The following is a 13,990-nucleotide window of genomic DNA, read 5'->3' as shown; positions in this document are numbered from 1 at the left end:
ACGCTTCTGTCTTTAAAGGGCATTCCACTAATTTGTCCCTCCTATTCCTACCAAATCTCAACAACAGTTGTAACTATATTATTTTTGTTGTTAATTATTTATTCCCTGTGTTTTCCTCCAAACTGGGATTCTGTTTTTAAATATTAAAAATGAATAAATAAAACTTTCCACGATCATGAAAATCCAATAATCTGGAAGACAACCGAATTTTGGCAGATTGTGAGCCGGATAAAAGGTCTATAAAGGCCCAGTACATTAGAAGAAATAAAAAACAGTAATGTAGAAATGGAGTCTGGAACTGAGTGAAGATTTATCCCAATAAAAAAAGGATGCTTTCACTAGGATAGTACAATTAATGGATAGAGCACTAGTTGATCTGAATTCAAGTGTCCCTTTAGTCATAAACTAATATCAGCATGGAGCAAATTCATTAGTGCTTTGTCTCAGGTTTCTTCTATATAATGGAATTTGGAAAAATCGATTTTGCTCACATTGTTTGCTCTCACACACAGCTCACTCACATGTTATTTTTGTGAGGGCAAAGGATATTGTAAATTTCGATTAATTATTATAAAGGTTTTAAAGTTACAGTATACAGTCGGCCCTTCGTAAACATGGATTTTTTATACATGGATTCAAGCATCCATGGTTTGAAAATGTTAAAAAAAAGTATAAATTTCAAATACCAAACCTTGATTTTTCCATTTTTTACAAGGGACACCATTTTGCTATGTCATTATATTTAATGGGACTTGAGCATCCACTGATTTTGTTATCCACAGAGGATCATGGAGCCAAACCCCAGCGTATAACAAGGGTCCACTGTAATGCCTTATGCATAATTAGGACATAGCTTGGACATTTTGCCTGTAACATGTTACTTTTTTCAGGACATAATTACTTTTGCAAGTAATGTAATGATCACAGTATCGCTACATCCTTATGTGCAATGGGTAACATTTACTAGTTACTTTTTTCTGTTAATTTTTAAGGGAATGGGTTACTGGGAAATTTTGAGGGAAATTTGAATTTTTTTACACCAACCTGAAAAAGTAATGTGCAATCTAACAAATTTTTGTTACCCACAACAATTTACCTTTAGGGGCTCTGCAACAAGTTACACAATGAACTATACTTAAAAAGTAATTTTCTAAGCTTTGCCTTACAGATCATCCCAAGTAGAAATGTACAGAGGATGTCTCTGAGTCTTATTTTTGTCTGGAAGAGATTATACAGAGAATGAGAAAATAAAGAGGCCTGGTATCTCTCCTATACCCTTCAACTGTTCCAAATTCAGCAGTTAATATTTGCTATCCCACGTTTTCTCTCCTGTTTGCCTTCATCTTGCCACAACTGCTACAAATAGACTTCAAAGTGCAAAAATAGTTTGCACTCAATTAGAGAAGAGGAGAGGGCAGAATTCCCAGTAGGCTCAGGCAAAAACAAATTGCAGCAGTCTTTCCTAGCTTATGTGTTCCTCATTAATAATTTGATCACATCCTGATGTTGTTTGGCCACACATCTCCTGGTTTTCATCTGTGAAATGTTGGAGGATACGCTCTACATCATTGTCGAGGTGTGCTTTAAAGTAATTTCTGACTTACTGCAACCCTAAAATGAACATATAATGGTGTTTTCTTGGCAATATTTGATTAGAAGAAGTTTGCCTTCACCTTCTTCTGAGGCTGAGAGAGTGTGACCTGCCTAAAGTCACCCAGTGGATTTCCATGGGTTAGCATGAATTCAAAGTCATAATCCAGTGCTCTAACCACTATACCATACTGTGCTCTCTATAGAGTTATAACTACAGTATTTAAAATGTTGTTTTAAAAGCAAAGAATGACTCCAGCCTCATTTGCTATACTGTTCATGTGGTCATATGTGCAAGGTATATAATCACAATAGGGCCCTGATAACCTTAACTGCAGTCTGGCAGCTGTTGGTGAAGTTTAAGAATGCACAGCATTCTCCCATCATACTAGATAACAGGATTTAATGGCAAAAAGCTGATATGAATTGACAAAGTCTGAGAGGTATGCAGTTCACTCATTACATAATAAGCATTAGTCAGAGCTTACATAGCCTGTTGGCTATCAATGTACAATATGGATCTACAGTATCTGTCTGTCTATGTTTATTTAATTTATGTCCCTCCTTTTCCCAACAATTGAATCCTGGCAGAATTCAGTGCAGCTCACACAACTATTTGTGAGCAATGGAGTTGCTGTATAATGGCATCCTAGCATTCCTTAACACCAAATATCACATTACAACTGGCCAATTCATAGTGGTAAACAAACAGGTCTAGGAGAAGAATAAGGGAAGAGTGGAGAGTATTTTGAGGTATTAAAAAAAGTAAGCAAGGGAGAGAGGCAAAACTAAAGCTTGGAAATGTTACTTGTTTTGATAACAACTCCCAGAATCCCATAGTGGCTACAGTGGCTGAAGTATTTTGTGAGTTGTAGTCCAAAAGATAACATCTATAAATTCTGAACAAATGTTTTTTGTGAGTTTTTTGGGCTATGTGGCCATGTTCTAGAAGAGTTTATTCCTGATGTTTCACCAGCATCTGTGGCTGACATGTTCAGGGAATGCTCACTAGCAAATGCTCACCAACGGAGGGAGATGAAGAGTCATTGTGCCCCAATATCTAAGCCAAATTTGACAGAAATAGAGAACATGAGCTCTGAGGAATAGCTGCTAAATACGTCATTCCACAGTGTATGCTGATTTTTTTTAAACTTCAAACAGCAGCTGCAGGACAGCCCTCTTTGGGAATGGATCATAATGGTAGGATGCCATTTTTTAAAAAAAATCCCCCACATGTCTTGGGTCTCAGTGAATATCCTACATACCCAAAGCTGCTGTTTGGTACAAGAGGTAAACTGCTGTTCAGTCTGTTCTGTTTCTTTCATGATAATTTCCAGAACCACAGAATTAAATTCATCCCTAAAAGCTCCTTTCAAAAGTATGCATCACTTTATTGGTTCACAGTGTTAATGCCTTAATTGAGGTCATTCTTTGAATCTCTGTCTTTGCTTTCAGAATTGTTTTCCTCCTCCTAGTTTAAAACAGACCTTGCAATGAGATTATATCACTTTAAAAATTTCCTCATAGTTCGGTAATGTTGTTTTTAGAAGTTCTCCAAAGGCAAAATTGTCTTCTCCTAAAGTAGAGTTTTAATAGAAGTTCCTTGTCTGTGTAAGTGGAACTTTCTGGGTAACATTTGGTTTAAACATAAAAATACTGATGCATTTTTTTTCTTTAAAAACATACATGTTAAAAACAAACCAGTGCCAACACTTGATGTTTTTATTAATGCAAGCAGTTATTTAGAATGACATTTTGAAAAGAAGGAAAGCCTTTTAAACTGTGGTTTAAGAAGGTTCCTCATCAACGATACTGATGAGAAGCATATCCAAATCTAGAGTAAAATATTAGGAGGCAGTGTATGGAAGGTGGAGGTAATGGTGAAAGTTTGTGCTGTGCACTAAAGAAAAAATGTTTGTTTCATTGTGGTGGTGGTGAAATGCCCTAATCGCAACAAGGTACCATCTCTTTCTATGGAGTTTTTACAATATGACTCTTCACACTATGACTACAATATGAGTCAGCATGGAGTTGTGGCTTGAACATTGGACTTGGACTCTGAAGACCTGGGTTTGATTCCCTCTTGGGCTATGGAAACTCACTATGCAATCTTGGGAAAGTCACACACTCTCAGTCCCAGAAAACCCTGTGATACCCCTGTAAAACCCCATTAGGTAGTTGGAAATGGCTTGAAGGCACATCAACAACAACAACAATCTGTTTCTGTTGTATTGAAGTTTTACAATATGACTTTTCCCTTTTCTTTCTATTCAAGATGACTATTTTTGCACTGCTCTTCAAATTTTGGCCAAAATTTTGTGAGTTTCGAAGCAATTTGGCTGATGAGAACATTTTGCCTCTTCTGGACAAGCAGAGAGAGAAGACGTTAGAGAAAATGAAAAAAGCCAAAGAAGCAGAAGAAAAGGTGAGAGAAGCTAAGCAGAGGCACAAGACACTTTAGACAGGTTGGCTTATAAAAGGAAACACTTAGGTCTGATCAAAATTCTGCAACATCCATGTTGGGGAGTGGTGGAAAAGACCAATGTCCTCACTGTGGGGTGTTTTTTTATCCATAGCTTGTCTGATTCAGTTATTACATTTGACATCAGACCTCCTGTGCCCTTGAAACAAGCAACACTATTTTAAAATAAAGTAAAGCGTACATTGAAATGTGGCTAAAATGTAACATGCAAGCTAAAACTTACTCAGTCAATCCAAATACAGGTAAAAACAGTTTCTAGTGATGCCCAAAATCATTCCTCTTTCATGAGTCAGGAAAGGAAAGGGATCGCTTTTTCCTGACTCACTGCAGAGAGATGCTTCTATATGGAAATTAACAACGTCGGCTCCCCACACATGGAGTACTGGGAGCCCATGCAAAAGGCAAGAGAAAACATAGCATAAACGTAACCCCTTATGTTGCTGGACTGAAACTCTCAGAAGCCCCGACTTCTTGGCATTCTAGTTCACCAACAACTGGGGAACAAGTTTGTGAACCACAGCTCTAACAACTGATAGTGACCCTAGCTTTTGGTGGAAGGGGAAAACAGTGTATTACAGGTTTTCTAACAACAGTAGAAATCTCATTCCTTACTGGATAATATGGGTGGGTGAGTGGGAGATAGAGTTGCCAGATCTCAGGCCCTGGTCCTCTTCTCCAGTTCTCAGGGCGAGAGGAAGAATTTCAGGGTGCAAGCATATTGGACAAAAAGGGTTGAACATATATATTTTCCTCCTTTCTTAGACTTGGTGTTTTCTGCTTTTTTATTTTAATTTGAATGGGGGTACTTTGTGCATTAATGTTTAATGTCTCATGTTATAAAATATCCCATGGGTTTCAGGTTTTGGCCCTGAAATTGAGTTTTCCTGACCTGGCAATCTTGGGAGGGGGTGATTTTAAACAAGTTTCTCCCAACTCTGTATAACTAGCTCCAGTTATGTTTAGTGCATGTACATTTCCCAAACCTAGGTGCCAGCATGCAATTTATAATCATGGCGTTCTAGTTCACCAACAGGAACAGGCAGAGGCATCATTAGGGGTGTGTGGACCAAAACAGGTGACACCCCAGAGGAGGGTGTCACCAGGTGGGGCAGTATACCCAGAGGGACTGCCATAGCTACTAGGTGAGTGAGAAAGGCAATCACCTCCCTTTTCCACTCACCCAGCAGCTACACCAGACCCTAAATGGGCCCTCCAGGGGCCCCAGCACTGCCCCTCTCAGCAGCACAGACTGCTGGCCCCCCCCAAATGGGCTTTCCAGGGGCCACAGTGCCATCCCTTTCAGCTGTAATCTCGGAGGACAGAATGGGGCTGTGGGAGGAGGGAAGGCAAGGCCATTTGCCTCCCCCCAACACACACACATACTGGGGACACCAACCTCAGTGATGCAACTGGGGACAGGGAGAAGGAATTGTAGTGGGAATGATTACAGTTTGCTTCTTTCAACCTGCTCATGAAGCAGGATATCCCTCATCTCCAGCAACTGCTGAGAATGGAAAGCTGAACCTTTCCTCACTAAAGGAGACTGCAGGAGGAATGAGGAGAAGCATGCTTTGGATTGGCATATTCTCTGTCACACCTATCTCAGTGCCCTATCTCTATGCATCACCTTGGAAATGGTGGTTAAGATCCCCAAATGAGCAGGAAAAGCAATGAACAAAACCAACACTGTTCTCCTATTTTCTTCATGATTCTCTCCTGTTTCTTGTCTCTGCTAACATTGTGTACACCAAACCGCTGGTTCCCCTGTTGTCTGAAGTCTAAAAAGTTCATAGACTTGTTTATCAATATAAACCAACACAGGTTTTAGTCTTGGGCAATTCAGTGAAGAGGTAATTCATAGATGAAGGACAGCAACTTTGAAAAAAATTGTATTCACTCTAGATGCCCAACATATTATGGTACTGAGATAGTTGCATTGGATTGTCTTAAGAAATGGTGGTAAGGATAAATAAATCATAGAGTAATGCTGTAAAAATCCCCCCATGACACCCAGTGCTTTTAATTCACCTTAAACTGAGATTGAGCAAAAGTTTTATTTTTGTATTGCTAGGTCCCAAGGAAGAGATCTGCTGTGTCTGTAAAGACAGGAGCAGCTACAACTATGACTACAGGTCTTGAATCTAGGCGAACAAGTAAAAGTGAACTTTCATCTACACCAAGCTTTTCTGGGTTTGGCAGACAGGTGATTAAATTATAAATGACAGACAATAGTTTCTTCTTGAACCAATGAGAGGGGTTTACTCTGCTGTTGGAATTGTTATGCTGCTGTTGAAGTTGTTTTAAAAAGTAACTTTTCTTAGCTCTTTTCTGACCAAATTATGGAACTATTTTTACTCATCCTTCATAAGTAAAATGGCTTGTCAACTAATAGCTATTTAGATATTAACTTGCTATGCCAAGATATTATGTGTGTTTACTTCGCATCTAATTCTTTGATTATGTTGACTGGTTTTCTAATTGTGTAAAGTGTATTAAAATGGCTTGAAATGTGTTTTTCTGATTGTTCCTCAACATAACTTCTTCTGATATGAGGTGGGATAGAAATGTTCAAATAAATGAATGAATAAACATGTTAGTTTCATTTTTGAAAATGGCCTTTGCAGCTTTCCTGGAATTATTCAAAGTACCTGGAAGCTCTCCAGCAGGAAAGAGTCCTCCTGAAGATTCAGGAAGATCTAGAGAAAAAGGCAGTCAACTCATCAGCTTATGCAGGTCAGCATTTAATTGAGTAGTTCAGCTAGAAAAAGATTATGATGAATCCACTTATAGAGTGCTTTCTCACTACCTGAACTAAGTAAGCATCACTTTAGTACAGTATTCGATTTTTAAAAATCTTTTTGATACTTTTTGATAGCCTCTACCACTTTGATGCAAGGCCTGAAAAGTTGCATGTACTTTCAACTCCCACAGGTCAAGTTGGCTGTGGTATTCTGGGTAGTGTGCAAAATAGTTACTTTTCAAAGCTGTACTTCAGTGCATATTTACAGTAACTTATTTGGACCCCCCCCCGAAAGCTTTATTTTAATCTTTTTTTGGGGGGGGTTGTACCCACAATGTGACCAAAACCTGTGCCCCCAAAGTTATATTACCATCCATTTTTCAGGATATGCTTTTGAGTTGCACAGAAATCTGTTCTCTGTTTTTCACAAGATGGTAAAGATTTATAAAAATTCAACAAGGAAGCCTTCAGGGCAGCTTACAAATATGCATCCAGTACATGTTGTGCTAAATCCAACATTAGTCCTACCCAAGAGTACTACCACTGAAACAATTGGAACTTGTATGTCACCTAATGAAAGTTACATTGATTTCAGTGGGTCTAATGTAAGTAGGAATAACATTGGATTTAATCCATTCATTTTATCCCTCATCAAGTAAATTTGGGGTTGCACTTGACCTGCACCTCTTCTGCTGTATTTTATCCTCACAGGCACCCTCTTGAGATAGTTTAAGATGGGAGATGGCAATGACTCCATTTAATGAGTGAACATCCTGGTTTAGGGATTTGAATTCAGATCTCTTTAGACTGTACCTAATATTCTATGCATTATAACAGTAATTTTGAATGTTTTAGACTTTAGTTCCTAGAATCCCTTGTGTCTGGCCAAACTGATGGTAGCCTTAATCTGGATCCTTCCAAGGAGACTGACATAGTGTTCAAATGAAGATTTCCAAATGCGTTTGGAGTAAAACTGTTTTACTTAAAGCAAAAAGACAGCCAGGCTTCCTTCAGTAGAAATCAGAGTTTTTAGAGTATTTCCTTTCCTCTGACATTAAAGTATTTCCTCTGCCAAGGTCCAGCTACCAATAACTTGTATGTAATATGCATTAATGAACTAGAGGCCACACTATCAAATGCAACAGAACAGTTCTGTTATTCTGGATTAATGACTCCAAAACAAAAAAGAGTAATTAAAAAACAGAACCCACTGAATATAGATCAAAGTAAAATATGAATGTTTTAAATAAATTGCATCTATGTGGAACTGAAATTTCTCAGGACAGGAGCTACGGTCCCTTGGGTTCTTTGCAACAAGCATTTCAACATACTTTGCAATAAGTATGTAGCTGAAAATATGAATTCTGTGGTAAGCCTATTTACTGACAAGATCAGCATTGCCACTGTAGCCGAAGGCTGATGCAGCTGCTGGTCTCCAGATGTTGTCAGAATATGGGTTCATCTACACTGTAGAAATAATGCAGTTTGACTGCCATGGCTCCATCTTTATAGAATCATGAGATTTGTAGTTTGTTAGGCACCAGCACTCTTTGGCAGAGAAGGCTAAAAGCTTTGTAAAACTGCAAATTCCAGGGTCCCATAAGATGGAGCTACAGCACTTACAATGGTGTCAAACTACATTATTTCCACAGTGTAGATGCACCCTACATTCCCCATCATTTCTGATCACTAGCCATGCTGCCTGGAGCTGATGGGAGTTGGATTCCATGAGTACCTGAAAGGGTTTGGATTTCTCCACCCCTGTTGTATCCCATCATTTTCTCTTTGTCCAGTATTCAGAGGTCAGTACTGTTGCTTATGTAGTCAAAACAGCAACACCTGTACATAACAGGAGAAGACGCAGCATGCTCTGGTTTGCATAGGTTTGGCCTAGTTACAAAAGAACTTTAAGGGGGAGATACTCAGAATTGTGGAAATCTTCACCCGAAGCAGCCCAAAATGAACTGAACATGACTGTGCTAGTGAACAGGATTGGAAATGGGAGGATGGAGAAATGGAAAGGAATTGAGCATCTGGAAACAGCAGCACTGTGCACTGCAGTATTTTATTGTAGTTTATATTTATTCTTCTATATCAGTGTTCAAGATCTGTTGAATTTTTGAGACAAGAAAGAGGAAAAATTGAAAAGGAAAAGCGTTCAGTTATCCAATGTGGTACCGAACCATCGGTTACGAAATGAATTCGTTCCGCGGCTATTTCGTACCCAAAAAACTCGTAACCTGATTGCCATAGGCCTAATGGAAAAAAATAGCTCTCTGCTGCCCTTCCGGTGCGAAATAGCGCCGAGGTTTTTTCGTAACCCGAAAAACACTTCGTACCGAAACAATAAAATCCCAATGGGATTTTTCGTATCCCGAAAAAATTCGTAAGCTGGGTAATTTCGGATCCCGGGGTACCACTGTAGTGCTTGTTTCAGGAAAATGCAGTTTGTTACAGTGTTTTCCAGGTCCATCATAGAATCAGGGACGTAGCTAGGATTTTAGGAAGGGGGGGGGGTCCAGACTAAGTGCCACCATTATATGGGGCTTGAGTGCGGCGGCGCGAGCAGCACACACCATTCATTTTTCTAATGGAAGGGGGGGGTCCGGACCCCCAGATCCCCCCCCTGGCTACATCCCTGATAGAATCATAGAGTTGGAAGAGACCACAAGGGCCATCCAGTCCAACCCCCTGCCATGCAGGAAATCCCAATCAAAGCATCCCTGACAGATGGCCATCCAGCCTCTGCTTGAAGACCTCCAAGGAAGGAGACTCCACTAGACTCCAAGGGAGTTTGTTCCACTGTCGAACAGCCCTTACTGTCAGGAAGTTCCTCCCAATGTTGAGGTGGAATCTCTTTTCCTGGAGCTTGCATCCATTGCTTCGGGTCCTAGTCTCTGGAGCAGCAGAAAACAAGCTTGCTCCCTCCTCAATATGACATCCCTTCAAATATTTAAACAGGGCTATCATATCAATGCTTTAGTACTGCAGGTTTAACGTACACAAAGAGAGAGATTGAATTCAGAGATATAGCCATGTTAGTCTGTAGAATCGGTATGTAGAGAGATCTTGTAGCACCTTTGAGACTAACTGAAAGAAAGCAGCATGAGCTTTCTTAGACTTCCTAGCACAGTCATGTTCAATTCATTTTGGGCTGCTTAGGGTGAAGAAAGCTCATGCTGCCAACTTCTTTATTTCTATTAGTCTCAGAGGTGCTACAAGATGTCTCTACAAAGAGAAAGATGTTTCATAAGTCTTTGTGCTGTTTTTTACATTGTGCTGTAATTTCTTACTGTCTCACTCATATCATAGCATCAGTTCTGTTGAGCTGGTCCTAAGATTGTTGCCTTTCTTAATGCTTTAATGCTCTGAAAGCTCTGGGCAGTTTTGAAGTTTTGAAATATACATTTGTTTGCAATCCAGGAGTCTCCTCCATTTTCACATTTAAGAGTGATCTTCACCCTGTGCCTGAGAAAGCGGTTTACCCAACACCCTTCACTTCAGCTTTTGTCAAGCAACAACGTACACATCCACCTAAAGACAATGAAAGTATGTTTCACAGAGAGGTTGATTAATTCTTCAGTTTGGAATTTGTTCAGTAAACCATGTTTTCTCATTACTAAAAAAACTGCAGTCTTGATTCCAGTTAAATGTGTATAGGATGTTGCTATAAGGACCAAAGAGTTCAGTGGGGTTTACTCACAGGTAAATGAACCTTGAGCCTAAGAGCTAATGTTTTAAAAACGATGGGCCTGAACAGACAGGCCAAAATAAAGCTGCTTCAGGTCACTTTGGAGCTATGCTGTTTAAATGATGCATATGTCCTAAGAGGCCAGAAGATGCGCCAAAGCTGTGTTCCAGTCCTGAGGGCTGGAGTGCAGCTTTGGCGCACCTTCTGGCCTCTTAAGATGCATGTGTTATTTAAACAGCATACCTCCAAAGTATACATTTTATACACTTCTATTCTTCATTTGTTTTGTACAGTGATGTAAGAGAGCAAGATAATATTAATTTACTGAAAATAATTAATATACTGAAAATTATTACTTTCCTATCATTTCTCCATAAGTAAATCATACAAAATCCAATAATAGCAAGCTGAAACACCCAGTAGCCAAAATATTTAACAGCACTCAAAATTCTAATTTTAAATGTCCTTTTGAAAGCAAGCAGTAATGTAACATTGCAAGATCAATATGCAGTGTAGGTTGATGAAAACCGAGGCAAAACAGCACAGCACAGAACATACTTTTGCATGTAGGCCAAGGACATATTCTTGCATGCAAAGGACTGCAGTTTTTATCTTCAGCATCTCCAGATAGGGCTGGGAGAAACTTCTTGAAACCTTGAGGTGCCATTGCCAGTGAATTCTGACGCTGTTGGTTTAAAACAAGGGTGGGCAAAGCCCAGACTGTGGGATGTGTGTGTTTTCCAGGGCTGGTTTGTATGGCTCCCAGCCCCCTCCCCAAATTTTCTGTAATTTTTTTTGGTTTGCTCCAAAATGTTCCAAATTATCTTTGGACATGTGGATGGCAATTCCACCAGGTTTGGAGGTCCCTTGGACCCCAGGGGTCAAAACAAAATTTTGCAAAACATTTTTTTTAATTCCCCTCTCAAAATGCCCTCTAGATGCACAGGAAGGTCTCAAAACATAGTGAGATTGCCCTCATGTTCCCTTGTAGGCATTTGGAGCCAAAATGTTTTTGTTCTGTAAAAGCAGGTGTGGAGGTTTGTATGGCCCTCAAAGGACTCCTGGGGGCCTAATGCAGCTCTCCTAGCCTTCCACAGTTGCAAGCTCCTGGTTTTAATAAATTAATAGCTTGGTTCAGTATAGGAAAGCCAGCATGGCACAGTAGTCTGAGCACTGGACTATGACTGTCAGCCATGGAAACCCACTTGTGCAAGTCACACTCTTTTGAGTCCAGAAAAAGGCAAAGGCAAGCCCCTTCTGAAGGCTTCTTGGCAAGGAAACCTCATGATAGGTTCACTTTAGGGTTGCCATAAGTTGGAAATGACTTGAAGGCACACAACAACTGATTCAGTATAAGCCATCCCTACCATTCAGCAGAGTGAGGGATCATCTCAGGCAGCAGATGATAAGGGCATCAGTAGCTCCTTTGCTATTCCTGATTAGCCTCATTGCCATTAATCCACCCCCACCCCCATGACAGGGCTGTATTTCACACAGACTCTCTTGTGTCTCTTAAACTGGCCTGTTGCCTTCTGGTGTGATGGAGCTCCCTATGCCATTGCCACTGCTGAAGTGTGATTCAGCTGCCAATCCAATCTGCTTCTGAACTTGAAAGGGAGTTGCAACTACGTCAGGCAGTAAAATGTCTTGAACTGATCCTGACAAATCATACCTGGCATATTCATGACTCGAGTCATATCTTAAGGCAGCTCTTTGAGTGTACATATTTACTGAGCATTATGGGTGTCACCTTTTGTTACTAAACCTCTATGATAAAAATTGAAAAGTCTATTTCTGGCACTACTAGCCCACTAGCTGTATTTACAGATGAGAAACATGTGGTAAGAAGGCCTTTTTAATATTAGGAATGAAAGGGAACAAAAAAGGATACAATTTACATAGAATTTTAAATCATCAGTGTAGGAAACATTATTCTTTTTTCTTTTCTTTTTCACAGATAAAATTTCTTTGTCACACTTTATTTTATATTAATGCTCTATTTTCTCTTTTTTACAGGAACTCCAAAACTTTAAGGAAGGTGATGAAGAAGTTGTGTATGCAGCCATCATAGGAATTGTCTATAGCCAAAAGAAACTAGTGCAGGTTATTAGCTTTCACTCATACTCGAAGAAGATTGGCATCCATCTCCTAATATAATTGTTAACAGAAGAGAAACTGATTTAAGTGATAACTTTATTTAGTCTGTGATTATGTCTTCATGCTTTCTGCTTTGAGAAGGAGTGATTATCGAACAACATGATCACAAAGTATTTTCATGACTCAGTTCTAACTCAGTGACAGACCACATACTTTGCATGTAAAAGGTTCAGGCCTGGTATTTCTAGGTAAGGCCCTTCCTGAAATGGAGGAGAATTTCAGTCAATGATTCTCAACCATTGGATCTCCAGATGCTCTGGACATCATCTTTCAAAATCTCTGGCTATCATTGACCACGCTGGTGAGACTTCTGGGAGCTAAACTCCAAAATATCTGGAGAGGCTGAAGATTGCACTGGCCAGGCCTCATCTGGAGTACTGCATTCAGTTATGGGCTCCTTATTTTAAGAAGGATATAGACAAGTTGAAGCAGGTTCAGAAAGGGGCAGTGAGGATGCTAAGAAGTATGGAGAATAAAACGTAGGAACTCAGCTTGTTCAGTTTGGTGAACAGAAGACTGGGGGGTGCCATGATGGCACTCTTTAAATACGTCAAGGGTTGTCACAGAGGAGAGGGCATCTCTGCTATCCCAGAGGGATACAGCCAGGTCTAATGGTCTGAAGTTACAGGAGAATAGATTATGATTGAACATTACTTGACAGTAAGGATGGTTTGGCAATGGAACCAATTGCCTTGAGAGGCAGTGGGATCTCTTTTTCTGGCTATCTTCAAAATGAGCCTGGATAGGTACCTGCTGGGAATGCTTTAGCTGGAGATATTAGGTGGACTAGATGGCCCCTTCCTATGTTCCAAAACACACTGCAAACTGCTTTAAGTGCCCTGACTCAGTGCTAGGGAATCCTAGGAATTGTAGTTTATTATAGCACCAGAGGTCTCTGACAGAGAAGACTATGTCTCACAAAACTACAGTTTCCAGTTAAAGTAGTCTCAAACTGAAGTAATGCCATATATGAAAAGATTTGCAGGTAGCATTCTTCCCTCCTTACATCAAATATTTACAACAAGGGAAAATAATATAGAACTAACTCTGTAGCCAAGCTTTTGAGCTGCATTATCTATACAACTTTTCCACAAGTCAGTGGGTTCATATAGTTCTTTTTCCTATTATTACCCCCCCCCCAATTTAATAACCATCAGCTCTGTTTGTCTTATTCAGTAGATCTCCTCTGAGTCATACTTATTTTACTTGTTATATGAAGGCTATTATCCAGAGATGTATCTGATAGGATAAAACTTCATATGAATGCTATCCAGCCTTGCAGAATTATATCATTCCATGGAGTGAAACAACATTTTCCCCTGTGGCAGTG

At 39.8% G+C, this 13,990-nt stretch overlaps 1 protein-coding gene across 1 annotated transcript in view; it reads left to right on the top strand.

Moving 5' to 3' along the window:
- Positions 1 to 13,465, top strand: part of RGS22 (regulator of G protein signaling 22) — a 98,118-nt gene extending 84,653 nt beyond the window's left edge. Inside the window, exons 24-28 of the mRNA XM_042461186.1 lie at positions 3,866 to 4,015; positions 6,144 to 6,275; positions 6,697 to 6,805; positions 10,236 to 10,361; positions 12,520 to 13,465. Coding sequence (XP_042317120.1) covers positions 3,866 to 4,015; positions 6,144 to 6,275; positions 6,697 to 6,805; positions 10,236 to 10,361; positions 12,520 to 12,536 — 534 coding nt within the window. The 3' untranslated portion in view covers positions 12,537 to 13,465. The remainder of the gene's footprint in view (positions 1 to 3,865; positions 4,016 to 6,143; positions 6,276 to 6,696; positions 6,806 to 10,235; positions 10,362 to 12,519) is intronic.
- The last annotated feature ends 525 nt before the right edge of the window (positions 13,466 to 13,990 follow it).

This window comes from Sceloporus undulatus, chromosome 4 (genome assembly GCF_019175285.1).
Source record: "Sceloporus undulatus isolate JIND9_A2432 ecotype Alabama chromosome 4, SceUnd_v1.1, whole genome shotgun sequence".
NCBI classification, from domain to species: Eukaryota; Metazoa; Chordata; class Lepidosauria; order Squamata; family Phrynosomatidae; genus Sceloporus; species Sceloporus undulatus.
The sequence above is the reverse complement of the archived record's forward strand: the minus strand, read 5'-3'. Positions and strand labels throughout refer to the sequence as shown.